General features: G+C 36.1%; 2 protein-coding genes across 5 annotated transcripts in view; both read right to left on the bottom strand.

Moving 5' to 3' along the window:
* Positions 1 to 146: 146 nt before the first annotated feature.
* Positions 147 to 27,847, bottom strand: part of LOC110811631 (putative disease resistance protein At1g50180) — a 46,966-nt gene continuing 19,265 nt past the window's right edge. Inside the window, exon 3 of the mRNA XM_088223270.1 lies at positions 147 to 181. The gene's annotated coding sequence lies outside the window, so the exon portion shown is untranslated. The remainder of the gene's footprint in view (positions 182 to 27,847) is intronic.
* Positions 7,760 to 12,658, bottom strand: LOC110811629 (putative disease resistance protein At1g50180). Of its 4 annotated transcripts, none has more exons than XM_088222814.1 (3): positions 11,441 to 12,658; positions 8,830 to 10,630; positions 7,760 to 8,397 (listed from the first exon to the last, which is right to left on the bottom strand). In XM_088222814.1, exons 1-2 carry the CDS (start codon positions 12,477 to 12,479, stop codon positions 8,847 to 8,849), a joined length of 2,823 nt encoding a protein of 940 aa, XP_088078940.1. In that variant the 5' UTR covers positions 12,480 to 12,658; the 3' UTR covers positions 7,760 to 8,397; positions 8,830 to 8,846. The 4 variants fall into 4 exon arrangements, with proteins under 4 accessions (XP_088078940.1, XP_088078938.1, XP_088078939.1 ...); XM_088222812.1 differs by having other exon boundaries at positions 7,760 to 8,356; XM_088222813.1 differs by having other exon boundaries at positions 7,760 to 8,295.

The raw sequence follows: 27,847 nt of genomic DNA, 5'->3' as shown, positions 1-27,847 counted from the left end.
TAACTTTCGATTTAGGATCAATTTCCTTACTTGTCCGATTCTCACTTTTAAGAAGAAAGATTTTTCGTGAGATTAAGAAAGAAAATCCCATGGAGGTTTTTCCTTTCCTTCCTCACATCACCCTTAACATTATTTTATTACTTGACAAGCAACAAAAGTTCACATCAAACACTTCCATCTCCTCAAAATATCAGAAATAATCAATCTGCATACAATTAAACAATGCAATAAATGAAAATACTTGTAAAATGACCTTATTAATTGCCTCATTTTAATGGGAAAGTAAAGAGAAAAGCAAGGGTGGGTTGAGAAGAAGCAAATGTATATAATAGTGGAGGCAACAAGGAAATTCTTGCATGAGAAATAAAAGGAAATGGTTTTGGAGCAACAAGTAGTGCATTTGGGATCATTCAAAGAAACCTAAGCAGCCAATGTGGTTGTTGACAAGAAACAAAAAATAGCACAATACTTGAAAGTATGTAAGATCATTGGAGACCAAAATTATAACAAAAATTATTATAAGAGTAAAACAAAATAAAGTCCTTAAAAAAATAAATATAAGGACAATCGGGCTGCAAAATTACTGATGAAAGCTATTGTACAGAGATTCTCACCTAATGATGATCCATTGCAAGGCGCGTAGATGGGGCACGAATTTGTGCGCCTGTGCTCATGCCTGTAAGCTAGGCCTTCGGCCAGTGTGTGGGGCAGGCGCCGATGTTCGGCCGGCGTGCCGTCACCGTTTGGGAGGCATGCGTCGTCCCTTGCCCGGTGTGTCTTTGGTCTTCATGCTGCCATCGCATCGTCGTCGTCTCATCGGTCATCCGTCAATCGTCACGTCGTATCAGGTCATTTTTTTTTCTCCCTCTCTCCTTAAGATTTGCGCCACTTGTCAGAAATCCAACAGTTTCCTTTTTCTATAAATATTGACCTTCTCCACCACTCTTTCATCACTTCATCTTCATTCTTCCATTCACCAAAGCAAATTTTAGAGAGAGAGAGCTAGAGAGAGAAGGAAAGGATAGAAGGAAGAAGAGCGTAGGAAAGACTTCAAGCTTTCAGTGAGGAAATTTGGTATTTATTTTACACATTTTAAGTTGAATTTTTTGATTAATAAAAAGAATATTGCATGAATATGAGATGACTTGTTACATGTTTAAGTATTGCTATGTTTTAAATATGTTTATGTAAATATTCCATGATATTGCATGATTTGCATCATTTTAACAAGTGAATAAGTAAAACATGATGAATATGATGGCATGATAAGAGATAACGCGAAAAGCATGATGTTATTTAACGAACATATAAAATAAATATTGACGTTTGCATACAAGATATTCAAATTAACATGATCCATTAGGTTTTATCTTTGAAGGGTTCTACTCTCCTCCATCTGGTTTGAAAAGATGTGAGAAGACCGCTTCATGTGGATGACCACATACTTTTTGACGAGAGTGGTGACGCGATATGATTGCAGGGTCACCTTTAGCAACGTATGACCGTGACCATAGTTTATATATAGGACTACTGTGATTAGCACAGCCATAGTCATACAACGTGCTATGATTTGGCAAACCGTAAATACACTTTGATATAGCAAGTCACAGTAGTAGTCGAGAATCCGTATTGCCTTCAGTAGATAGAAGTCCGAATGGTTTCACGCGAATAATAAGTAAAAGATGAAATGAAAGCATGATGTGATATGATTTGTTTAATTTTCTTTATTTACATAACATGATTATATGTTTGATATGATTGATTTGATGTTGACATTTTTCTAAATAAAGTAAAATATTTTCTTTATTATTGAAATGGTCTCACATGCACATTCTCCGATAGTAAGCAGATAAGATATTATTTCTAAGTTAATTACTTACAAAATCTTAATAGTGTCATTTAAATACTATTTCCTTATTGAGTATGTGGAACTCACTCATTTTTATGACCCCCTCTTCAGATGAAGACGATAGTGAAGATCTACTAGTTGACCTGCCCATTGAAGTGTTTGAGAATCTCGTAAATCCATAAACCGTTTCGAGTGCATATTTTGTTTCGCACTTTAATAAGTCCAACTTTTGAAGAGACTTATATTTATTTTATCTCGTTTCAGTATTGTAAGATTTAGAAATCAAATTTTATGTTATATGGGATTGTAATATTTTTATTCCACTGCATATAATTATTTTAAATGCACTCGTATATGTTTCTGTATATATCACAATTATACTTTAATTAGTATTTAAGATGTCATATTACCAGTGTCAATCCTTTCCCTTATTCGAAGATTCTGATTTTCCTAAATTTGTTGTACCTATAGCTGATGAAGAGTTAAATTGATACAGAATATATGTAACAGCCTCGGAAATCCAAAAGAAAATATATAATAATTTAAGTGCGGAAGCGAAATAAAATGTTAAGATTTACATTTCTTACACAATAACTTAAAAATACTAAACAAACATCACAGAATGAATTCTCTGAAAGAAACACAATAAATGAGAAAAGTAAAAGAAAATATATATTATCTAGCATCTACTCGCAATCTTCTTACAGATCGGGTTCGGGAACCAGGTTCTCTTGATCTGAAATGGTTAAATAAGGGGTGACCTACACTAGTTTAGTAAGGACATCACACTATATCACCGGTACAGAAATAAATGTTGGTAGAAAATTAAAAACAACAAATGGAATATTAGATTTAAACCAATGCATTGATTTAAAATAAAACCATTTACCCTTTTATTTACTGTTGGAGAATTTATGAAAACAAATTATAGAAGCAATAATATCATACAGATCATAACTTCATGCACGATCAGCAACATAAAACATATCATAAATTCACATTTATTAACAATAAATTAAATTGTAACCGTTTCTCGTTTCACCAGCCTACTAGTATCTATGAGAATCCATAGAGGTGTCCCCGTTACACGTGAACCCTTTCTCTTAACAGTCTTAATTACATAGCCGACCCCATACTCCGTCCGGTATGAGCGCTAAGACATTAAAGCTCAATACCCTATCAGGTATGAGGGTGAAGTGGGCCGTCCCCATACCTCGTTCGGTTTGAGTGCCAAATTACAAAGTCTCCATACCCCGTCCGGTATGAGACAACGTTCACGGTAGGGTTCCCTATGAACCCGGTCCGTCCACCATCTCCCAAGATATCTAGTGAGGCTGTCATCTTATCTGTTTATTAGATTACATCCCTTTCTTATTTTCTCTTAGTTTTTGTTATCAAATAATATAATTACTTAAACAAATAAACATGCATCTTGCCATGCAATCATATTTTAGATCCCAAAATCAAACAGTGATCAAGTAAGACAATAATACATACATTTAAACCATAAAATAGATAAACTAGAAACCATCATATTTTTAGACTGCAAGATCAATCAATGGAAATCAATAGAGAATAATGTCCAGTTCGGGCTCTATTAGCGGTCCGTAATTAATTATACATATCTATTTAATTTGTACAAAATACAATATTATCATTTATTCAAAATTCAATTCCATGATAGAAAATAGGGTGAGGGGTTCTTACTTGATTTGACGCCGAAAAGTTAAATAGTTTACTGCGCCTACGGGCGGTCCCTAGGTTCTCTGAATTTTTCTTCGGGAACTGAAACGCGCTTACGGTACCTACAAATGTTCCAAATAATCCAAAAATCAATCCCAGGGCCTACTCGGCCAATTTCGAAAATCCAGCACGGTAGTTTCGTTGTGCTCCAGCGACGGTGCCGCCGCTTGCAGCGACAATCTGCCTCGAGTTAGCCGTTTTCAAACGGCCGAATTCAGCCAAATTTGCATCAGTTCCTGTGAGAGAACACACTTAGAGCCATCGGTTGGTCGAAAAAACGTAAAAAACTGAAATTTACCGGCGGTGGGGCTCTCCGAAGCGGCAGCTCCTCCGGCTCACGTTGCAGTTGGGCGTTTGCTCCAGTCAATCTGTAGAGAAGAAAATGGTGATCAAAACAATGGAAAAATTACGCGAACGGGAATCGAAAAGGGCCTCATCGGAGGTGGTTTGTGAAATTTTTCCTGGCGGTCCCGCCGGGCTTTAGCGGCATTTTTAAGCCAATTGGCCGGTTCTTTCACTCCAATTTGGTCATGGGTGGGTTTAAAATTGAATTTTGTGCAAGAGGAGAAAATTTTACCTCTTTTGGCGGTCGAAAAAGGTTCCGGTGCGACGAGGGGTGGCGGCAGTAAGCTCCCCAACAATTGGGCTGTCTTCTCCAGCGAGGGATTCTGGCGGCTAGGGTTAAGGTTTGGGTGCAAATGAGGTTATTTATACCCATCTGCTTTTGATCTGAGTCGTTCATCGCTTTTGATCTGGACCGTCCGATCGCGATAAAATAATGAGTGAATCTGGACTATTCATCGCGATTCAATCTGGGCTGTCCGTGCGCGATTCAATCTGGGCCGTCTGTGCGTGATCCAATATGGGTCGTCCGTGCGCACGAGAACGGAGCTCAGCCGTTCGATCGCGCACACGCGGATCGCCTACATGGCTCCCCCCTGCGTGCCTCCCACGTCAACACCTCTGCCACCTGGTGTGTCCTGGTTGGTCAGGGCTGCTGACCAAGCATCTGACATGGCGCAGTCGGCTCTCCAGCAATTGGGCTGTCTTCTCCGGCGAGGGATTCTGGCGGCTAGGGTTAAGGTTTGGGTGCAGATGAGGTTATTTATACCCATCTGCTTTTGATCTGAGCCGTTCATCGCTTTTGATCTGGACCGTCCGATCGCGATTAAATAATGAGTGAATCTGGACCATTCATCACGATTCAATCTGGGCTGTCCGTGCGCGATTCAATTTGAGTCGTCTGTGCACAATTCAATATGGGCTGTCCGTGGGTACGGGAACGGAGCTCAGCCGTTCGATCGCGCGCACGCGGATCACCTACATGGCTCCCCCCTGCGTGGCCTCCCACGTCAACGCCTCTGCCACCTGGTGCGTCCTGGTTGGTCAGGGCTGCTGACCGGGCATCTGACGTGGCACAGTTTTTTCTAAATTACATTTTTATCCCCAATTTTTGATTTTTCTTTCAAAAAAATTCCTAAAACCTAAATTTTCACCTATTTTTTCCAAAATTGTTTTCAATTTAATTTATTATTATTATTATTTTTTTATTAAATTAAAATAAAATAAATTATATTAAATTCAATTCAATTAATAAATAATTATATTTAAAAAAATAAAAAAAAAAATTTAATGTTGGGTGTTACAATACGCTCTAGGATTTGAATTTCCGCATTTGAAAAGGCTCAAACTTTTAGTGTGTCAGGTATTTTATTTGTCTCAACTAAATTTTTTTTAGCTCTCGTAGGTTCACAATTTATTCTCTCATGACGTCTTGTTGGTTTTTCATGCAACTTCTAACAAGTTTCTTCACTGTGTTTTGCCTTAACATAATAATCATACTTCCGTAAATCTTTGGATTGGTTAGACTATAATAATAAGCTTGTTGTAATGAGGGAATATGATCCTTACCTAGCACCTGAATCCATATCTGATCATACTCGGGACTTAGACTAGTTAAGAAATCATAAATCTGCTCTTTTTCTATCAGTTTTTGAAATTTAACTGTATTTTCAGAACAATCTGCCTGAAAGTCTTGATAGTAATTTAATTTCTTTCATAATCTACTTAATTCTAAAAAATATTGAAAAATAATCATCTCTCATTTCTTTGTGCCATGAACCTTATTCTGAAGTTCATAAATTTTGGCATTATTATCCACTTGTGAGTATGTGAGAGATATTGCACTCTATAATTTTACTGTAATATCGAGTAATAGATATGTTCGTGCAATATGGGGTTGCATGGAATTGATGAGTCAAGATATTATCAAAAAATTTTCTGAGTCTCATTTGTTATATTCCAAATCACCTATATCTTGTTTATTCATATCACCTGTAATGTACCCCTGCAATCCTCTAACTTTGATAAACAATAAATGAGATCTTGACTAATTAAGATAATTAGTTCTATTAAATTTTACGAGACTAATTTGTAATGAGAGGTTATTCGAATAAGAAACTGTCATATTTTTTGTTTGTCATTTTAGTGAACTAGAAATAAGAAAAAATAATACTCAGTAATAAAGAATATACTTTCTAATCAGCACTAAAATACGCCAAAAAAATGTTGTAAACTGGAACTAGATCTGTCAAGCAATAGCTCGGCTCAAAAATCAACTCGATTTCGGTTCAAAAACGACTTGAACTCGGCTCAAAACTGCTCGGCTCAAAAATGGCTCGGCTAAAAAACGGCTTGACTCAAAAAACGGTTCGGCTTGGCGCAATTGACTCAACTTGGGCAAAAATTGGCTCGGCTCACAAGCTCAACTCAGTTTGTCACAGTGCGGCCAGAAAAATTTCTTGCGCACGGCTCTGCACACTGCGAAAGAGAAAGATTGGTGCACGACATATCAAAGCAAGTTCGCGTGCATCTGTATGATGTAGAAGGCCGGTGAGTCGCGACCAGCGACTCTGTGCAACGCAGATCTCTCAGGCGACGCCTCTTAGTCTCTCTGTGCGCGACGAGGGTGATTTGTTTTCTCCAGGTTGCGACTAGATCAACATGGAGAAAGGAGGCACGGCTCGAGTGCATATGGTCTCGCGGTGGAGAAGAAACCAGCTACTTTCTCTTTTCATTTGATTTGACCTCTCTTCCCATATTTGGCTCTCTTCTTTTGATATGGCTCCTTCTAAATTTTTAGGATTTGAAAAAAAATTTTAAAATTAGAATTCTAAAATAGATTTATTTTGTTATGATATCATATAAATTTTGAAATAAAAAATATTAATTTTATTTTTCATCATTTACATTGTTATATTTTTCACATTTGATAGGAAAATTTTTATTTTATTAAACTTTTAATTATATAAAATTATTATTTTTATAAAATTTTAATTATATAATAACAACTAATTAAATAATAAATACTAACTAATTAAATAATAAATTAAAATAATTAATTAATAAAATACAGTAGTCAACAGTTTATGTAATAACACTTATGGTATTATACACAACAAACACCGATATACTTTTTCCACAACTACGTCAATTTCAGAATAAATTAAAAGAAATAATATTTAAGACCCGAAGGGAGATTTCTCATAATAAAGTATGAGAAACAGCATTCAAAACCCAATGAAACAGCAAGCAAGAAAAAGCCAATTGAGGAACGCAGGGAAAAAAGAAAAGAGATGGATTCCTTCGACTAAATTTGTTGACATTTTGTGCGGACAATCTTTTTACAGGATGACTGGTTAGTATGCATCTGTTAAGAGATTAATAAAAAATAATAACCAGTGAAGTGCAATATATATAGCTTGAGAATTCAAGAAAGTTATTGCCCCTACAAAAAAGATAATCATGAAGACTAAATTTGAATGAACAATGTTAAGAAATCATGATTATGCCGACTATAAAATATTAAATGTCTTTATAGTATGATTTTCAAAATATAATACTTCTACCAAGAGATCAAAGCACATGAAATTCCTTTCTTAGAGCTAATGACTTAAATTCGAGTGAGAATCACATTACAAGGACATTTCTATGTTTCAAATTATAGTACTCCTATGGAACTTCTTAGAATGTAAAGTTTTATTTTCGCTTATGTAACTGAAGTTAAAACCACCGTATATTATAAGGCTTGTACCAAGCAATATCTCCCTCAATACTCTTACTAGTAAAAGTGTAGTACAAGTTAAATATAATACATGAGAGACTCAGTGAGAATCTAATAGAGCAGATCATCAACTTCATTAGTAATATGCTAATTAAGCAATTTGTTGCAAGGAAGTGCTTCTATTTTGCCATTTGATTAGTCTTTAAGGAAAATGAAAAAGAAAAAGAAAAGCTAAACAGGTTGGAAACAGAGGATGGCATACAGATTTTAGGGAAACAGAATAAGAAATGACTGTGAGATAAAAGCAGAAAAGAATTAGAGCACCAGGAAGCACTCTTGGGGGTGCTGTTAAGGACTTCCTTGGTGGTTAGCATTGTAGAGTGGTTGTTGACAAGATGGAGAACCAACAAAATATAGCAGAATTAAGAGGAATATAAGTTGAAAATTCTATGAAGAACATAATGACAAAATAAATTACCATATATGAGGAGTGAAGATGACCTTTGAAAGCCAAATATAAGGATAAGTTCTTGACTAGTTCAGCACACAAGAACTATAGATGCTTTAAGAGAGAAAACAGCCACAGGTGGTCCATATTTTGGAGCATGACAGGCACCGGGATATTTACATTTTGCCTTACCTTCATTGATGTGTCATGAGCAAGTGAACAAATGCATGAGTCCCTTGACATCATTTTATTACTAGAGAAGCAACAAAACTAAATATCAAACACTTCCATCTCCTGACAATTATCAGAAATAATCAATTTGAATAAAATTGAACAATGCAATAAATAAAGTACTCATTAAATGGCCACATTAATTGCCTCATTTTAATGGGAAAGCAAAGAGAAAACCAAGGGTGGTTGAGAAGCAGGTGCATATAATGGTGGAGGCAACAAGGAAATTCTTGCATGAGAAATAAAGGAAATGGTTTTGGAGCACCAAGTAGTGCACCAAGTAATGCATGAGAAACCAAAGTAGCCAATATGGTTGTTGACAAGAAAAGGAAATGAGAAACCTAAGTAGACAACACTTGAAAGTGTGTAGGATACTTGGAGACTTGAATCATAACAAAAATTATTATGAGTAAAACAGAAGTCCTTGAAAAAAATAAATATAAGAAGAATCAGGCTGCAAACTTGCTGATGAAGCTATTGTACAGAGATTCTCACCTGATGATGATCCATCCTCAATCAGATATTATAGAGGGCACATGTTGGACAATGTAGAAAGCCTCTCCTCCTTCAACTAGTCTATCTTTGAAGGCCTTTGGCATTCCCTGAATAGTTAATTGTTTGAGAGTTTTAGCGAACCTTATTGCACTAGGAAGCCTTTTCAATTTGTTGCAAACACTAATCTGCAAGTATTGGATATTAAGCATAGCCCCTTCTTCCATTTTCCATTCCTCTAAGTTTTTCAGCACGAATAAGGACAGAGATATTAGTTGAGGAAAACCTTGCCTAGAGCAAACAATTTTCCTCACATTAAAGGCATTCCATCTGAGGTCAAGATGCCTTAACTTTGGTAGCTTTTCTAGAATTGGCATTGGATCTTCTTCAAGTTTAGAAACACCTAAGGTTAAGGAGGTAATTTCATGAGGGAACTGCTGGTAATCTGGTAGCTTCTCTATCCCTAGATACAGCACCAGTTCAGACAGACTGTCATAACCTAAAAACAATTGCCTCAAATCCAATTTTAGTGGTTTTGGTTTTAAGCTGCTCTCTGTAGCTCCAAATTCAAGAGAACCTCCTAATGATAAGGACTCCAAAAGTTTTAAAGAGTGACCTAATGAAGCTGGTATAATTTCCTTGGAGCCTTTGCTTATTGAACATCGATGCACTGTTAATTTTCTAAGATTTGTAAAATTGAATAGATCTCTTGAGCAGCAAATTCCCACTTGAAAATTCACAAGTGTTTGTAAGTTTTTTAAATTACCCAACTGCAGCCTTGTGTTATCGTCACATCTCTGAGGAAGATATAAATGCCTCAAACTTTCCATCTTCCATATCACATCAGGTACATGGGCATCGTATACACGTAAATCTAAAGTTTGTAGCATTCTTAAATTTCCTAAAGATGACGGAAACCTAGATATATTACCATCTCTTATACTCAAGAATCTCAAGTGGATGAGCTTACCAACATCCCTGGGAAACATCCCTCCTTTTATGTCTGCTCCTTCAAGATCTAAGACTCTCAGCAACTTCAAACCTTTGAAACTTGGCTCTAATAATTTCCAATTTCTATTATCAGCTGATATGAAATTCACAATTCTATTGAAGTATAAGAGAGACCTTAGATGAGGACTTCTAATGCACCCTTGGTTAAAAACTTTTTCACCTTTGACTTGATTCACATGCACAGCAACTCTGCGAAATTCACCAGCATATGGAGAAGATGGCACTTCACCATTTGGTTCTTGAGACTCGGGATTTATAACATGTAAGAAGCCCTCTCGCTCTGCTTTCAACAAGCAAAGATCTCTCATGATATCATGCATCCGACAACTAAAGATTTTTGAGCTCAGTTCACTTGTGTCAACCATAACCATGCTCCTCCCTACCAGCTCCTCGAGGCAGCTTTCAGCCACATCCTCCAACGTTCTTCCCTGACCCCGTCCTATATCCTGATTCGATGGAACTATTCCATCAGCTATCCAAAATTTAATCAATTTATCTACTGATATTTCATAATCTTCCGGAAAATGGCCTAAATATAAGAAGCATTGTTTTAAATGTGGGAGCAAATCATCATAGCTCAAAGATAAAACATCAGAAACTGCAGAACAATCTTCTCCATAACCACTGCCCTTTGTGATGTATGTTTGTATGTTCTCGGCCACCATTCGCCACTGCCTTAATGTATGTTTTGTTGCCAAGAGTCCCCCTAACACCCTAATGGCTAATGGCAAGCCCGCACAATATCCAACCATTTGCTTTCCTAGCTCTTCCATTCTTTGATCAATTTCAAGATCTGCAGAAACATTTGCAACATTAGGATCAGAACAACCATAATGAGCTGGAATTCTGAATACATTGCAGTTTGATAAAAAAAAATCTTAAAGTGTTTTTTATATCTAGTTCGCAGAGAGTCTTGTTACTTCTATTAACCAAATAAAATAAATTATGCAATAAATTCAAATAAATGAAAAGAACTCGTCTTGAAATATAACATAAGATTTCATGTAAGATATTTGTTCCTCTAAAAGAAATCTAAAAAAGGAAATTTTAATTATTATCATTCATTAACTGAGAACTATTTAGTTCATACTGATATAATAGGTGTACATATATATATATAGCATATGAATATATCCTAAAAAATTTCTCATACATGAAACAGACGTTTTAGAAGCTGACTTTCTTTTCCAAGCTGTTAATTAGTATCAGAATACAAAGACTAGATTGCATTTTTTAATATCAGGTTAAGCCTTTTTTTTTTCCTTTTCCCTTCGCTCTATTATTTAGAAGAACAACAAAGTTATAGTCTTTAAAGTTTAATTTGCCTGAGATACACTTAGCCTGTGTCGATGCATTCAGCATGCTGGGCTTCACGCAAGGAGACATATTACATATAATATCCTGAATTATCTACTATTAGCTTAAAATTCTAAGAAATTTTTATTATTAGCTTAAAAGTGACTTTGAACTCCATTGTTTAACGGGTAGAAAGATCAGATGGTGATTAATTCATAACAAGCCAGAACTAATCACTAGTTGTCAATGAAAATTATATGAAAGTTGATTTAATATAAAGTAACGAAGCAAGATAAGAAATAATCACCTGGAGTATAATCTAGTCTCGAAAAGGCCATCTTGTGAAACAGTTCCCAGCTCTCTTCATCTTTGAGGCACTTTGGTTCATGGAGGAACCCTTTGGGATCAGCATACAGAGCGAGATATTTGTTCCGGGTGGTAAGCAGTATCTTACTCTTTGTTTTATTTGGGAAGGCAGCCTTTAGACTGTCCCAGGCTTGAATGCTCCAGATGTCATCAAGTACCACCATACATTTGTTGTCTTGCAGGAACTTATATAACTCTTCTGCCAATTGTTCATCTCTTAGTTTCAGTATTTTCTCTGCATTAGCGCCATAGGTAAGCCCTGAAAGAATTCCCTCCCAGACATCCCTTCTTTGCCATTGTTGAGAAATATAAACCCAAGCAAGATGATTAAACTTACTCTTCACTTTGTCATGGTTGTAGATTTTCTTAGCCAGAGTAGTCTTCCCCAAACCACCCATACCACAAATAGACATCACTCTGAAATGTTTTCCTTCATCAAGCAAAGCATTCACCAAGTCATTAATGTTATCCTCCAACCCCACAATGTTTTCCTCAACAGCATGAGGAAAAACTCTCCTTCTTTCTTTTACCCTCTCGCGGGAGGAACCAGCTGATTCTTCTCTTTCCCTGAGTTCTCTTATGCCATAGGTCTGTAAACTCATGGTTATTGCAGAAATTCTAGATTTAATCGCCTCAATCTCGGAACCTACATGGTGCAGATTCCAGCCTTCGTTCAAAATGCAACCAAATCTTTTCAGATTATTTCTAAAACCTCCTTGCCTTGAAGATGCCACTTTGAGAACAAATGTCTGGATGACATCATCCGCATCGTAAGCGGCTTCTCTGATTTCAGCAATCCAGTTGCGAACTCTCTCACTTTCGTCTTGCCTTGCATCTACATCTTTCAGGAAGCACCGCATTCTCTTCAACTCCGCCTGCAATTGTTCCACCTGATCCCTCACCCCAGTCAAGAACTTGGCTTCTTGCAGCAGGAAGTCGCCAGTCCTTTCAACAACGAAGGAGACGACAGCATCAGTCATTTTGCTCTTTTCTCTCCGATACAATGACAATTGAAGCACTTCCTTGTTCAGAAAATGGTGCGCTGCTATACTTTCCTGCTGCCATCCGAATCAAAGAGGGTCGTCACAATTGCAGTGTTGACTTCTTTAAGACTTTGTTTTCCCCCCCACGAAAAGACGGAGTAGGGACAGAGTAGGCACCTTTTGACCATGCGCGCACCGGTGCCAAATTGCATGTTAAATAACAATATTTTATAAACTTTTTTATTAAATCAAATATATAATTTTTTTATTTAATTTTTTACTATTTGAGTAAAATAAATTAGTTATTTTATTAAGATTAATTTTTAATTATTATAATTTTTTAAATTTTACAAAAAAAAAAAGTACAAAGTTTTAATTTCTCTCATAAACTTTGTAACTACAAAGTTTTAATTTTAAAATAATTTTTAACTTTAATAATATTAAAATATTTGAGACCCAATTACGATATTGTCAATAACTGATGGATTATAATATTAATTTTTTTTTTTATATTATATTTATAGTTAAGTATTTCTAATAACATTTATTGATATATATTGTAGCACCCGGAAAGGAGAGAAAAAAAAAAAAAAAAAAAAAAAAAGGGGGCCACGTCAGCAGCCCCGGCCAACCAGGGCCTGCCACGTGGCAAGATCGCGTCACTCCGAAAGGAGCCACGTTGGCGATCCGCGTGGGTGCGATCCGACGGCCCAGATCAATCGCGCGATCGGACGGTCCAGATTCAAACGCACGGACGGCCCAGATTCAATCAAAAACGAACGACCCAGATTAAAACGAAATGAACGGCTGTGATCAAAAGGCAAGGGGTTATAAATAGAACCCCCACACCAGACCACAAACCCTAGCCGCCAGCCGCTCGCCGGAGAAGACGAACCAGAGGCCGACCGCCGCCACCCGCCGCCACTCGCCGCCGCACCGGGGAAATTTCCGACCGCCGATCGAGGTAAATTTCATACCCCCGACTCGTTTTTCCCCGCTGATTCCTCCTATGGCCAAATCGAGGCCGAAATCCCGGCCAAACGGCCGGAATACGCGGCCGAAGCCCAGCGGCGCCGCCGCGCCCCCTCTCGGTTTTTGCCTCCGACGAGGCCCTTCCCGGCCTCCGTTCGATGCAATTTTTATATCACCGTAATCACCATTCTTTTCTCTACAGGTTGACCGGAGCCGAATCACCAAAACACGAACCTCGCCGGAGAGCCGCTGCACCCGAGAGCGCCGCCGCCGGTAAGCTCCGTTTTTCCGTGATTTTTTGGCCCCCCGAGGGCCCTAGGGTTGTTTTCTGACAAGGACCAATGCGAGCGTGGCCGAATTCGGCCGAAAACGGCCGAAAACAGCCAACCCGAGGCGACTCGCCGCCGCCAGCGGTGGCGCCGTCGCCGGAGCACGGCGGAGCCGCCGTGCCGGAGTTGCGATTTTGGGCCGAAAGAGGCCCTGGGCCTAATTTGGATTTTTTTTGGAACACGTGCAGGTACTCTTAGTGTGTTTCAGTTTCCCGGGAAAAATTCAGGGAAAATTAGGGACGGCCTGCAGGTGCACTGTGAATCGTATTCGGATCTCGAAAACAAGTAAGGACCCCTCACCTTATTTCCTATCACGGTATTAAAGTTCAAAATGATAAAACGGTATTTCTTGAATTAACGCATGTGTGAAATTGCTTAAGGTTGCTAATGGAGCCCAAGTCTAGTGTGATTTATGATTTACTGTTATTTGGCCTGTTTTACACCTTTAAATGCAAAATGAGGTTTGATGTGTTCATTTTACAGATTTGTGTGCATGTACTACGTTTTTATTAATTATGGGTTGAATGACTGAAAAACTGATACTGTATGTTGTCTGTTTGGTATGAATTACGATTTGCTTGTTTAAATGTGAATTGATGATGCTGATTGAGGAAAAGGAAAATGAAAGATTGTGTAGACTGATAATTGTATTATGGGGGTCAGCCTGACTAGATATCCTGGGAGATGGTGGACGGACCAGGTTCGTAGGGAACCCTACCGGGATTGTGGTCTCACATGCCGGACGGGGTATGGAGATCTTATGGTTTTGGCGCCCATACCGGACGGGGTATGAGGACGGCCCGTTTCACCCTCATACCGGACGGGGTATTGAGGTTTATGGTTTTGGCGCCCATACCGGACGGGGTATGGGGACGGCCCGTTTCACCCTCATACCGGACGGGGTATTGAGGTTCATGGTTTTGGCGCCCATACCGGACGGGGTATGGGGACGGCCCTGGAAACTGATTATGAATGTTAAAGGTTAACGGGCAACGGAACCCCTATGGACCCCCACGGATACTAGTAGGCTGGTAAATGAGAAAAAAAGATATGTTGTACAATGATTGAATTACAAGAGGCGTGATAAGTGTTATTTTTACAGCTTAGATTATTCAATGATTATGATAATGTTATTGTTTTTCTCATATTGTTTTCATAAATTCCACCAAGGTAAGTGGATGGTAAAGGTTTTCATGTTAATAAACGAGTTTGTTGTAAATTATGCTCCATTGGTCTTTTTGTGTTTTTCTACCCACCTTTATCTCCGTGACGGTGAGATATCGTGATGTTCTTACTGGGCTAGTGTAGCTCACTCCTTAATTAACCATTTCAGATCAGGAAGACATGGTTCCCGAGCCCGTTCCGCAGGAGGACGACGAAGGGGATGCCTAGAGACTCTGTAGTCATACGCATAGTTTATTTTCGAGTTTTCTTTCTTAGTTAGTTTAACCTTTTATATTTTAAGTACGTTTTTGGTTTTTCGTGTAAGGGATGTTAACTGAAAATTTGATCTCGCTTCCGCATTCGATATATTTAAATACTCATTTCTTTTTAATATTTTCCGGGGCCGTTACATATATAATAAATTGCAATTTTCTTAACAAAAAGAATGGCTAATTTGTACTTAGCTTACCTTATACTGAAAAGAAGTTGGTCAATATAATCACAGTATCAGAACATCAAATATTGATATTATTCTTTTACTAATTTAAAATAAAAAATTTAAAAATTAAATACATTTAAAAGTACAAAGAAACAAAATATATTTTAATAACTATTCTCAATATTATATAAATATAAATTATTTTCAATATTATTGTCTTCATGTGCAATCACACTTGTAATGTCATTATTATTATTTTTTTAAAAGTCATTTCAAACATAGATTTTAAAATTTTTAAAAATAATCACGGTTAATTAATATAAACAAGTAAAAATATTAAAAAATAAAAATTATAAAAGTAAGAGAATATTCATATTTTACTAATTGATACTATTTTGAAAGTTTATATTTATTGTTATAAATAATACTCTTAGTAGTATTACTCATACAATTTAAAATGTTTCTATTGTTAAAGACCTTTACCATACAATGATATCATTGTCCATCAATTTTTCAACTTCATTTTTAAGTTACATATATTATCTGAGTTTATTTTAAGTAATCAAAATGTTATATTTACAAGTGCACTATGGTCGAAGATTTTCAAATTATCCAGGATGCAGTGCTTTTTCAATTCGATATACTATCAAGGATCAGATAGGAAAATTGTGGTAGCAAATATCGAGATTGAAATGTATGGATGTTTTCCCACTAGCTATTCAGGAAGATGGTTGGAATGGTTGGCTTACTGCGATTACTCTTATTAAGCTTTCATTCTACTTTAGTTACAATTCTTTTTTAAGTTATGTACGGACAACCCACCACAATTGCTCTCTCACTCTAGAAGTGCTATAAAAAATATAAACAGTGAGCATGAAATATGTTGGCTAACTACTGTAAGCTCGGATCACTATAGAGCAATCATATAAAGTTCATTTTTAAGGGGTTGGCTAAGTATTATTAAAATTACAGCCTTACCAATAATTGTCGCTATCAACTAAAGGACACAAGAATCTGGCTCCACAGCATTATGAACAATTTAGCGTACAAGCAAAAATTGAAGAAGTAGCTTACAAGCTTGCATTACCAAACGATTCATGCATTTGACCTCGCTTTTAGTATTTCTTGATTAAAAAGGATTCAACGGCAATGAATAGCGGAGTATATTGTCCTATTCCTCACGCTATCTAGATCATCACCTGAAGGATGGTAGAATGGAGTCGATAGTTTATTAGCAAAGTTTGTCACTAGCAGACACTTTTCTGGGTGCAAGTTGTTAACTTGCTGCAAAATATCCTATATCCCGACTTGCAGAACAAATACCTTTTAAAAGGGAAGAGTAAGTTACAACTGTAAAGAAAACACAAGGCAGAGCCAAAAAAGGCTGAGTGAACTCGAGCATCTATTGCTAGTTCTCCTAACGATATTATGTTATTTGGATAGAGAGTTCACATAAGAATTCTTTAGTTTAAGGTTACTTTAGAATCCTAAATATAGCCTACATATGGATTTAGTTGAGAAAGTAGCTATTTGGATCCTAAGTTTTAAGACCAATTTCTCTCCAAATATTGACATCGATCATGAATGAGAAATTTAACCGTTCACATAACATTAGAATAATATCTAAAAACTGAAAGTTCACTCCAAATTGCCCTAAATCATAGGCCATCAAAGTTGTGAACTCGACAAACAAGCTTCATGCTTGCTACTAGACTTCCTAATCAGTGAATCTATGACACAGTCCCAAACTGAGGATTGTAACATATATAAAGTTAATATAAATACTAGAAGTAGGATTATGAATTGAATGAATAAATTAAACATAACATAATAGCTTCTTATAAGCGATTAAATAGGTGTATGTTTTTCATTCAATTCAAAATCCCTTACTAGCATATCATCTCACAAGAACGTTTATGGGACAAAACCTTCCTTCTTGCTGGTTGTTGCTCTTTTTTTACTACCTCTCCCTTATTTTTCTCTTCCAACTTTTTTGAAAAACTATAAAATATATCACATAATTAAGGGGACCTAAAATATTCAAGGTTTATGCATAATGATGAATTACATTTCAAGCATGAAATGAAAATAACAACATAATGTAATCTTGCCTTTTTTTTTTTTACGGCTCTTTCTTCACTTTTGAAGTTAAATGGAGATATTTCTCACAAACAAAGAAATTGTATAGTACGAATTAACATATTATAGATTTTGCTCTTGCTCTGCTCGAATTTAAAAATTTTGCATGGCTACCACAAACATCCAAACAAAGTATATGTTCACAAACTTTCATAAGATACATTAAACATCTATTCTCCAATATATTGATTTAGTAAGATTCTGTCCAGTATTATTGGCTTAAGAATATTTTTTTAAGTTGATAACTTTCAACTAAGGCAAACAACTTTATGATAAATAAGATACTTTACTACTATTTAATAAAATACCCATTTTACTATAATAAAAATTTTATGTAATAAAAATTTTATCAAAATAAATAATTTCCTATTAGTAGTTTAGAAATTTTATAAATATACTAAAAATAAAATTATATTTTTTTTCTCCAAATTCTACATGTATCAAAGCAAAATAAGAGTATTTTAGAATTTTATTTTTAGAATTTCTTTCAAATCCTAGAACAATAAAAGGAAGTTGTGTAGAAAGAGTGTCATACCAAAGGAAGGGAGGAAAGATCAGAGGAAGGGCGAAAACAGCCGATTCTTTCCTCCATTGCTCGCAGAGCTGCGTAAAGAGTAGCAAGTTTCTTCCTCCACCGCGCGCAGAGCTGCGCAACCCAGTTCCTTCTTCCACCACGCGAATAAGCTCTCGGTTTCCTTCTTCTCCAGCCGCGCGCATAGACGCATGACCTGTTCCTTTTTCCACCACATGCAAAGACGCGAAGAAGCTCCCAGTTTCCTTCTTCTTTAGCTGCAGAGCCGCGCAACCACCTCCAGTTCTTTCTTCCTTCGCACGCAAAGACGGGCGAAGATCCTATTGTCCCAGCTTCTTCTTCTGCATGCGCAGAGCCGCACGAAGAGTTACACTATCCAGTTTCACTTCCACCGTGTGCAGAGTCGCACACGGAAGCTTTTTTGGTCGTGATCTGCTTCTTTTTCTAGCCAACATGTACTGTAGATATGCTAGAGTCAAGCTGAGGAAGCAGTAGAGCCGAGCAGATTTCAGCCTGACCCAAGCAATTGCATTAAACCGAGCTATGTTTCAGTTCGAGCTGAGTCATTTTTTAGTCGAGCCACTTTTGAGCTGACTTGTTTTCAAGCCGAGCCAAGCTGAGCCAAGCTAAGCTAAGCCAAGCTATTTTTGAGTCGAGTCAAGCTGGACAGCCAGACAGATCTGATTTTAATGTTTATTTGTTCTTTTTTTGTTATAGTGGTGCATATTAAGAGGTTTGTTTTTCATTATTAAGTATTTTCTTCTTTTCTTTAGTACTGTGAAATGCTAGAAACAAATATAATGATAGTTTCTTATTTCGATAACCCCTCGTTACAAATTAGTCTCGTAAAATTTGATGTATTAATTATCTTATTTTATCAAGATCTTATTTATTGTTTATTAAAATTACAAGATTACAAGAGATATATTACAAGTGATGTGAAGAAACCAGATATAGGTAATCTTGAATATAATAGATGGAGTTCTGAAAATTCTTTGGTAATATCTCAACTCATCAATTCTATACAACCACATATTGGTTACTTGATACTGCAGCAAAAGTATAAAATGCAGCATCTATTGCATATTTACAACTGAGTAATGATGCCCTAATTTATAAACTCCACAATAAAGTTTATGACACAAAGTAATGAGAGATAAGTGTTTCACAATATTTTTCTAAATTGAGTGGATTATGATAGGAATTAAATTATTATCAAGATTTTTAGGCAGACTGTCCTGCAGATGTAGTCAAATTTTAGAAATTGATAGAAAGAGAGCAGATTTATGACTTTTTAACTAGCTTAAATATCGAATATGATTAAATACAGGTTCAAGTACTTAGTAAGGATCCTCTTCCTTTATTAGAATAAAGTTATGCTTGTATCCAATAAGAAGAAAGTAGAAGGAATGTCATGCTATATAGAGCACTAGTTGAGAAATTTGGATTAATTGTTCAATATGACTAGTTCAAAAATCTACGGAAGTGTGATTATTGTGACAAGCCAAAAAACATTAAAGAAACTTACTGGAAGTTACATGAAAGACCAATTAGAGGTCGTAAAAGAAGGAATTGTGGACCTACGAGAGTTCAAGTTGAGCTAAGTGAAACACCTAACACACCAACAATTGGAGTATTTTCAAATGAAGAGATTCAAACTATGAAACGTATCCTGTCTCAATTTAACTTTTCATCATCTATAGGTACAATAAATTTAGTAAAATCATAAACTTCAAAAGAGAATGATGATTGACACTAGTAAACTGTAGGATGACACTTCAAGACTTAGTTAGCAAGTTTAACATATGTGATATCCCTACACCAACTTGAAAAAAGGTGTTGAATAGGATACTTTATTATTATTTACTAAAATGAGCATTTTACTATAATGAAAATTTTATGTAATAGGAATTCTATCAAAATAGGTAATTTCCTTATTAGTAGTTTAAGAGTTCTATAAATATAGTAAATGTAATATCCTAAAATGTGAGAAATAAACTTACATTTTTTCTCCAAATTGTACACTTTTCAAGTCTAAATATGTGGATAAATGATACACCAGCTTTACCAGCAACCAGAAGACTCCAAATTCAGAAAATTTAAGAAATTTATTAAGTAATAAGATGAATGTTAAAAAGAGTAAAAGAGACATTAAAAAACTAATTAATCAGTTTAGTGTCTTTAAATAAATTTGGACATTACAGACAAATACCTTTTTAACTTCTATGTATAGACATTTTAAAAGATGTGGTGGTATTATACTAATAGATGCCTGCATGTTGCAAATGAAAACTTCATCTTGCTTTAATGATCTGACTTTAACATGTAGTTTGATGGAACTGTGACATAACTAAAATTAAATTGAACATATGAGAGAGAGTAAATTAAAAAATCTAAAGAGAGAAAGGCTTTTTAGAGAGAGAAAAATAGATAAAGGAGCGTTAAAGAGAGAGAGAGATTCAAAGAGAGAATCGCAGAGAGTGCGAGACGTGCACACACACACACACAAAGTGAGATAATTAGCTTTTGTTTATTTTTACTGTTTCTATTATTTATTTTGCTGCCATTTTATAATTCTAGTGATACGGTGCATAACATTTGTTTGTTAGTAGCCGTTGTTTGTTGTGCGTTTCTCTTAGTCTTTTCTTTATGAGGATATTTCACGCTCCTTTATATATTGGGAGCTCTGCATCTATTTTAGTGAGATAAATTAATAATAAAAAAATTTTCTTTGCCATTTTTTTCTGGATATGCTCTTGAGCATAGTATCAGAATGATCAATCCTTAGTAGGTGAGAGATAAAGATCTGTTAGATCATATTGAGAAATCATGGAATTAGGAGGAGCTATTAGAGGAACTAGTCGAAAAGCGGAAAACAGATTTGGATGGGTCACAAACAATGTAGATTTTCTATATTTGGAGTCATCTAATAGTCTAGGTATGTCACTTGGTTCATCTCCATTGACTGGGGATAATTACCTTACTTGGAGCATGTCTATGAAGATTGTATTAGGAGCTAAATTTAACTGAGTTTTATAATTGGGAAGTATAAAAATCTACTGATGAGAGCTCAAATTAATTTGAGTAATGGAATAGGATTGACCGTATGGTACAGCCTTAGTTATTAAATTCAATCTCCAAAGAGATTGTGGATGTATTTTTATATACTACTTCTGCTAAAGAGTTATAAGAGGAACTTGAGGAGAGGTTTGGTATTTGTAATGGGCCACAACTCTATCAGCTGCAAAGAGATATAAGTTCTATGGTTCAGGGTAATCAAACAGTTAGTATTTTACTAGAATTAAGAAATTATGGGATGAGTTACAATGTCCAATGCCTCTACCACAATGCATATATGGTGCGTCAAAGGAAGTTACAGATCAAAATGCTTATAATAAGTTAATTCAACTTCTGACGGGATTGAATGAAAGTTATGATAGCGTTTGTAGCCAGATTTTAATGCTAGATCCTCTGCCTAATGTGAATAAGGCATATTCCATGGTGTTGCATGTAGAGAAACAAAGTGAGATCAAAGTTGGAATCACTGATACAGGTCATAATGTGGAAATGATGGTTCATGGACAGAATTATAAGCAGATGAACAAATTTGCTACTGATTTGCAGCATGATGGGAAACAGTCAGTTAAATCTGATTTCACAAAAGTTGATAAGTCTAAACTTCATTGTTCTTATTGCAATTTCACAGGTCACATTAGAGAAACCTATTTTAAATTACATGGAGTACCATATTGGTACAAGAATCTAGCAGAAGCAAAGAAAAGAACTGGAGTGAAGAATGTAGCAAATATGGCAGAAGGGACTACTGATCCATATGATAGCAAGGATGCTTCTCTTCCATCAGATCTAACAAACAAGATCCAAAGCTTGATCCAGAATAAAGTAACAAGGTTTATCAAAGGGAAGAATCTGGCAGAAGTTAATACTGTTAATATGGCACATCTTGCAAATTTTGCAGGTACATCTATACACAACTTTACTTTTGCTACATTGAGTTTGTTAGAGGTAGGTAGTTGGATTATAGATACAGGTGCCACCAATCAAAAGTGCTTTGATAGAAAATTCTTTAAGACCTTTAAACCACTCAACACTATTACATAAGTGTATCTACCAGATGGAGCAATTAAATTGGTCCATCATGTTGGTGATGCACATTTACATGATAACCTTGTTTTGACAGACACCTTACATATTCTCTCTTTTAAATGCAATTTGATTTCAGTAATAAACTTTCTGAAATGACCTTAATTCGTTTCTTATTCTACCCTTCCTATTGTTTACTATAAGACCTACATACTGAAAAGCTACAGGTAGTTGGGAATCTGATAAGTAGGCTATATATCCTGGATTCAATTTTTTTTCGAGTTTAACATTCTTGCTTATCATACAAAGTATTTGCATCAAGAACACGAAATACCTGGATTTCTAGTTTTTGGTTAATATTGTAATAATCTCATTGCTAATTGTTCTAGCAATGAATTTTTAGTTACAGACTTGTTGCTTTGGCATAAGCGTCTTGGTCATGTATCCCCATTTGTTATGTCACATTTGCCTTCATTATAAATAAAAGAATTCAAGATTTACCTGTATGTGAGATATGTCCTTTAGCTAAACAACAAAGATTAAGTTTTCCAAATAGTCAATCACATTATTCCAAAAATTTTGAATCGATACACATTGATATTTGGGGTCCTCTCTCACAACCTTCTTTATCAAATGCTCATTATTTTCTTACTATACTTGATGATCACCGTAGAGCCACATAACTTTATTTGCTGACTCACAAAACACAGTTTTATCACACTCTTACACAGTTTCTTCAAATGGTCTGAACGCAATTTAACATAAAAGTTAAAATTATGATGTTTGACAATTGTACATAATTTAAAAATCACAATTGCCAAGAGCTTTTTGCTACCAATGGAATTTTACATCAAAAGTTAGCACCATACTCTCCCCAGCTGAATGGTCGAGTTGAACGAAAACATAAACTAATTCTTCAAATCGCTAGGGCACTTCTTTTCCAAGTTGGTTTAACAATAAAATTCTGGGGGGAGTCAGTTTTGATGGTAAATTATCTCATTAAACATTTGCCTTCTTCAGTTTTATACTGGATAACTCCTTATGAGGTTTTGTTTAATAAAACTCCTTATTATGATTTTCTTAAAATATTTGGTTGTCTTTGTTATGCATTTTCTTAGGCTATAATCAAAGGCAGAAAACATACAAGGTATATGATCTTACCTGCATAAAATCGTGATCTCTCGAGATGTCATTTTCACGAAGATGTTTTTCCTTATAAACTTCAGCATACTGATGCTACACATATCCCAATTTCCATTTTTGTTGAGCTAACTTCTGTTAATCATGTAATTTCTAATTCTTCTAGACTTTCATCTCCATCTATGCCTACACTAGTTGTTCGTGCTAGTTCTGCTCCACCATTAGCGGATGTTATTGTTCTTTCACTTGATCTTACTACTAATATTTTATTTTCACCTTTAAGACAAAGTGCTAGTGTTAGGAGACCTCCCAAATGGTTGAATATTTTTTGTTCGACGTAAGTATTTCATTTATAATAGAAATCTATTTGAAATAAAGCTCCGAATAGAGAGGTGGCAGAATACATATAGAAAACTGACATATATGCGGTTTAGGATTGTTTTTAAATTCTGTATTTACAGTTTATTTTTGGTTAAAATTCGAATTATGTTTTTTGAGTATGACTCTAATTTAATTGTGTTTAAATACCACTTCAAATCAATTAATAAAAGATAGTTCATTCCTCCCAACAATTTCTGCAGTTTAAGAGAAATAAGAAAACAGAGAACTCTGCATACACATATTCTATTTTCTTGCCCTCTCTCTCTCTAAACTCTCTCTTGAAAATTACAGCAAAAACTGTGATAGCTTATTGATTAAAAATCTACAAGTGGTATCAGAGCTGTGTGATCTAAAGGGATATGTGAGAAGAAATAAAAAAAAACAAAATACAACATGGCAACAAACCCGACTGGCACACTAAATCCTCTTCTATTTACAAGAGAAAATTATCACGTATGGGCAATAAAGAGGAAGATGTACCTGCGAGCCCACAGCCTGTGGAAGGTCGTGGAAGACGATGCAGAACCAGAATCATTGAAAGATAATGCAACAATAAACTAAATAAAAAGTTATGAAGAAGACGTCTCTAAGAAAGCTTGGGCTCTGTCTTGTTTGCATGCGGCAATATCAGATTCGGTCTTCTCCAAAATAATGAACTTGAGAAACCCAAAGCAAGTATGGGACAAGTTGAAGGAGAAGTTTGAAGGTGATGAAAGAATCAATATGGTGAAAGTTCTCAATCTGAGAAAGCAATTTGAAACACTAAAGATGGCAGAGGCAGAAACTGTAAAGGAGTATGCCTCAAAACTACTTGATACAGTAAACAAGATCAGATTGCTCGGAGAAGACTTCGAAGACAGAAGAGTAGTTGAAAAAATGTTGGTAAGTCTCCCTGCAAGATTCGAGACAAAAATCTCAACAATTGAAGAAACGTGCAATCTCAAAACTCTCTCGGCTGCAGAACTATTGAGCAAGCTACAAACATTGGAGCACAGGACAGCCTTGAGAGAAGCAAACTCCACCGAAGGAGCACTAGTAGCTACATAAAGCAGAAGCAAGAATCATGGCAGAGGAAGAGGAGGAAGAAGAAATTAAGATGATCAAGTTACACGACCAACACAAAATTCAAACAAGCACAACAATAAGCAGCAAAAGAGATTACAAACTGCAGAATATGTGCTCGCAATAACCACCTAGAACAAGACTGCTGGTATAAAGGGAAGAACCCGATCAAGTATAATTACTGCAAGAAGGGCGGACACGTCGAAAAGGTATGCCGATAAAAGAAAAAATATGAAGGGAACACAACTGCTTCTTCTACTCAAAATCAGTCTCAACAAGAAGTAAATTATACCAAAGAAACCGAATAAGAAGAACAGATGTTTATTGCACTCAGTGAGCAATCAGAGGAAGTTGACACTCACTGGATAATTGACAGTGGCTGTACAAGCCACATGTTCAAAAACGAAAAAATATTTTCTGATCTTAACAAGGATACAAAACTCAACATAACTCTAGGTGATAGAAAGACATTAAGAGCAGAAGGAAAAAGAAACATCACAGTAACCACGAACCAAGGAAAAAGGGTCATACCTGATGTCTTGTATGTGCCTGGCCTAAGGCAAAATTTGTTAAGTGTGAGCCAAATAATCAGAAGGGGATACACCGTGGTCTTCAAGGAAAATTCATTCTCCATAAAAGACTCACGTGGGTATAAAATTGCAAACATTCCAATGATCAACAGAAGCTTCACCTTGAAGCTGCAAGGAGCTGAAGAAAAACTAAGGTGCGTTACTCAAAACGACACCATTCTATGGCATCAAAGATTTGGACATGTATATCTTGAAGCCCTCAAGAAGATGAACTCACTAAAATTGAGTCTAGATCTCCCTGAAATCATAAGAGAAAACTGGATCTGCCAAATCTGCCAACTTGTGAAGATGCACAGACAACCCTTCCCTTCAAAGTCTTCCTGGAGAGCAAATACCAAGCTTGAATTGATCCACACAGACATCTGTGGTCCTATGAGCACAGAGTCACTAAGAAATAATAGGTATTTCATCCTGTTTATTGATGATCACTCCAGAATGACATGGATCTATTTCATAAAAACAAATAATGAAACTCTGCAAAAATTCAAGGAGTTCAAAGCTGAAACAGAAGCAGAAAGTGGAATGAAGCTGAAGTGTTTGAGGTCAGATAATGGTCTGGAGTTCACTTCAACAGAGTTCAAGGATTTCTGTATTAAAGAAGGCATAAAACGACAGCTTACAGCCTCCTACTCTCCACAGTAAAATAGAGTATCAGAAAGAAAGAATAGAACTGTAGTTGAGATGGCAAGAAGCTTACTCAAGGATAAACAGCTGCCTCCGCAATTCTGGTGTGAAGCCATGAACACTTCTATATACCTGTTGAACCGACTTCCCTCTCGGGCTGTTGAGGGAAAGACCTCATATGAATGCTGGAGTGGAAGAAAGCCGGCTACAAGGCATCTACGGGTGTTTGGTTTCATCTGCTACTGTTATATAGCAGAAGAGAAAAGGAAGAAGCTGGATGACAAAACAGAAATTTGTATCTTTTTGGGTTATAGTACAGAAACAAAAGGATACAGAGTCTTCAATCCAAAGACTAAAAAAGTTATGACCAGAAGGGATATAGTAATTGATGAAGCATCTCACTAGGATTGGAAAGATGAAAAGATAATCCCTAATAATATAAGTTCTACTTCAAAATAAGCTCAAAAAGAAAATGAAGAAATGAATAATCAAGAGTTAGAAAAATCACCAAATAAAAGGATAAGAAGCTTCTATGACATCTATGCTCAATGCAACATTGCTGTTGCAGAGCCAACAACTTTTGAAGAAGCTGCTCAACATGAGGTTTGGAGAAAAGCTATGGAAGAAGAATTGAACATGATCAAGAAAAATGCCACTTGGTCTCTGGTTGCCAAACCAAAAGGTAAAAATGCAATCGAAGTTAAATGGGTCTTCCGACTCAAAATGAACCCAGACGATTCAATCAATAAGTACAAAGCATGCTTGGTAGTGAACGGTTATGCTCAATTGTCGGGAGTGGATTTTGGGGAGACATTTGCTCTAGTAGCAAGACATGAAACGATAAGGTTTCTGCTTGCTGTGGCAGCACAAAGAGGTTGGCATGTCTTGCACCTTGATGTAAAATCTATCTTTTTAAATGGTGAATTTGAAGAGGATATATTTGTCCACCAACCAATAGAATTTGAAATAGAAGAGAAGGCTGATTATGTGTATAAATTACATAAAACACTGTATAGTTTGAAGCAAGCTCCCAGAGCATGGTATGGCAAAATTGATGCATAACTGCTCCACTGTGAGTTTAAAAGAAGAAAAAACGAAGCAATCCTATATGTCAACCACCTAAATGATGGAAAAATGGTCATCATATCATTGTATGTTGATGATATTCTCATCACTGGAAATGATGAAAAAAGAATGGAGGAACTCAGAATACAACTAGAACAGGAATTTGAGATGTCAAACCTTGGGAGAGCAACCTATTTTCTAGAAATGGAGATCGTGCAATCTGATAAAGGGATCTTCATATCACAAAAGAAGTATGTGAGGGAATTGCTCAAAAAATTCAAGCTTGAAAATTGCAAAGCTATATCTACCCCTCTCATACCACATATTAAACTGTCAAAAGTTGAAGAAGAAGAAAGGGTGAATGAGAAAGAGTTTAGGAGTAAAATTGACAGCTTACTCTACCTAACTACCACTCGACCAGATCTAACTTATGCAACCAGCTTATTATCTCGGTTTATGAATTCACCAAGACAATCACACATGGCAGTAGTTAAGCATATCCTAAGATATGTAAGAGGAACCACTGATCTAGGAATCCATTTTCAAGCTCACACAGAAGGAGAGCTTCTAGGATACACGGACAGTGACTGGGCAGGATGTGTGGAGGATGCTAAAAGCACATCGAGGTATGTTTTTTCACTTGGTTCTGGTGTGTTTTCATGGTCGTCAAAGAAGTAAGAAATTGTTGCACAGTCATCCGCCGAAGCTGAATACATAGCAGCAGCAGGAGCAGTAAATCAGGCTCAATGGTTAAGAAAAATATTAGATGATTTACAGATACTTTCCACTGAACCTATGGTCCTCTATATCGACAATAAATCAGCAAT

The sequence above is a fragment of the Carica papaya genome, chromosome 6 (genome assembly GCF_054855325.1).
Source record: "Carica papaya isolate Zhongbai chromosome 6, ASM5485532v1, whole genome shotgun sequence".
NCBI classification, from domain to species: Eukaryota; Viridiplantae; Streptophyta; class Magnoliopsida; order Brassicales; family Caricaceae; genus Carica; species Carica papaya.
This window is presented reverse-complemented; position numbering and strand designations above follow the sequence as displayed.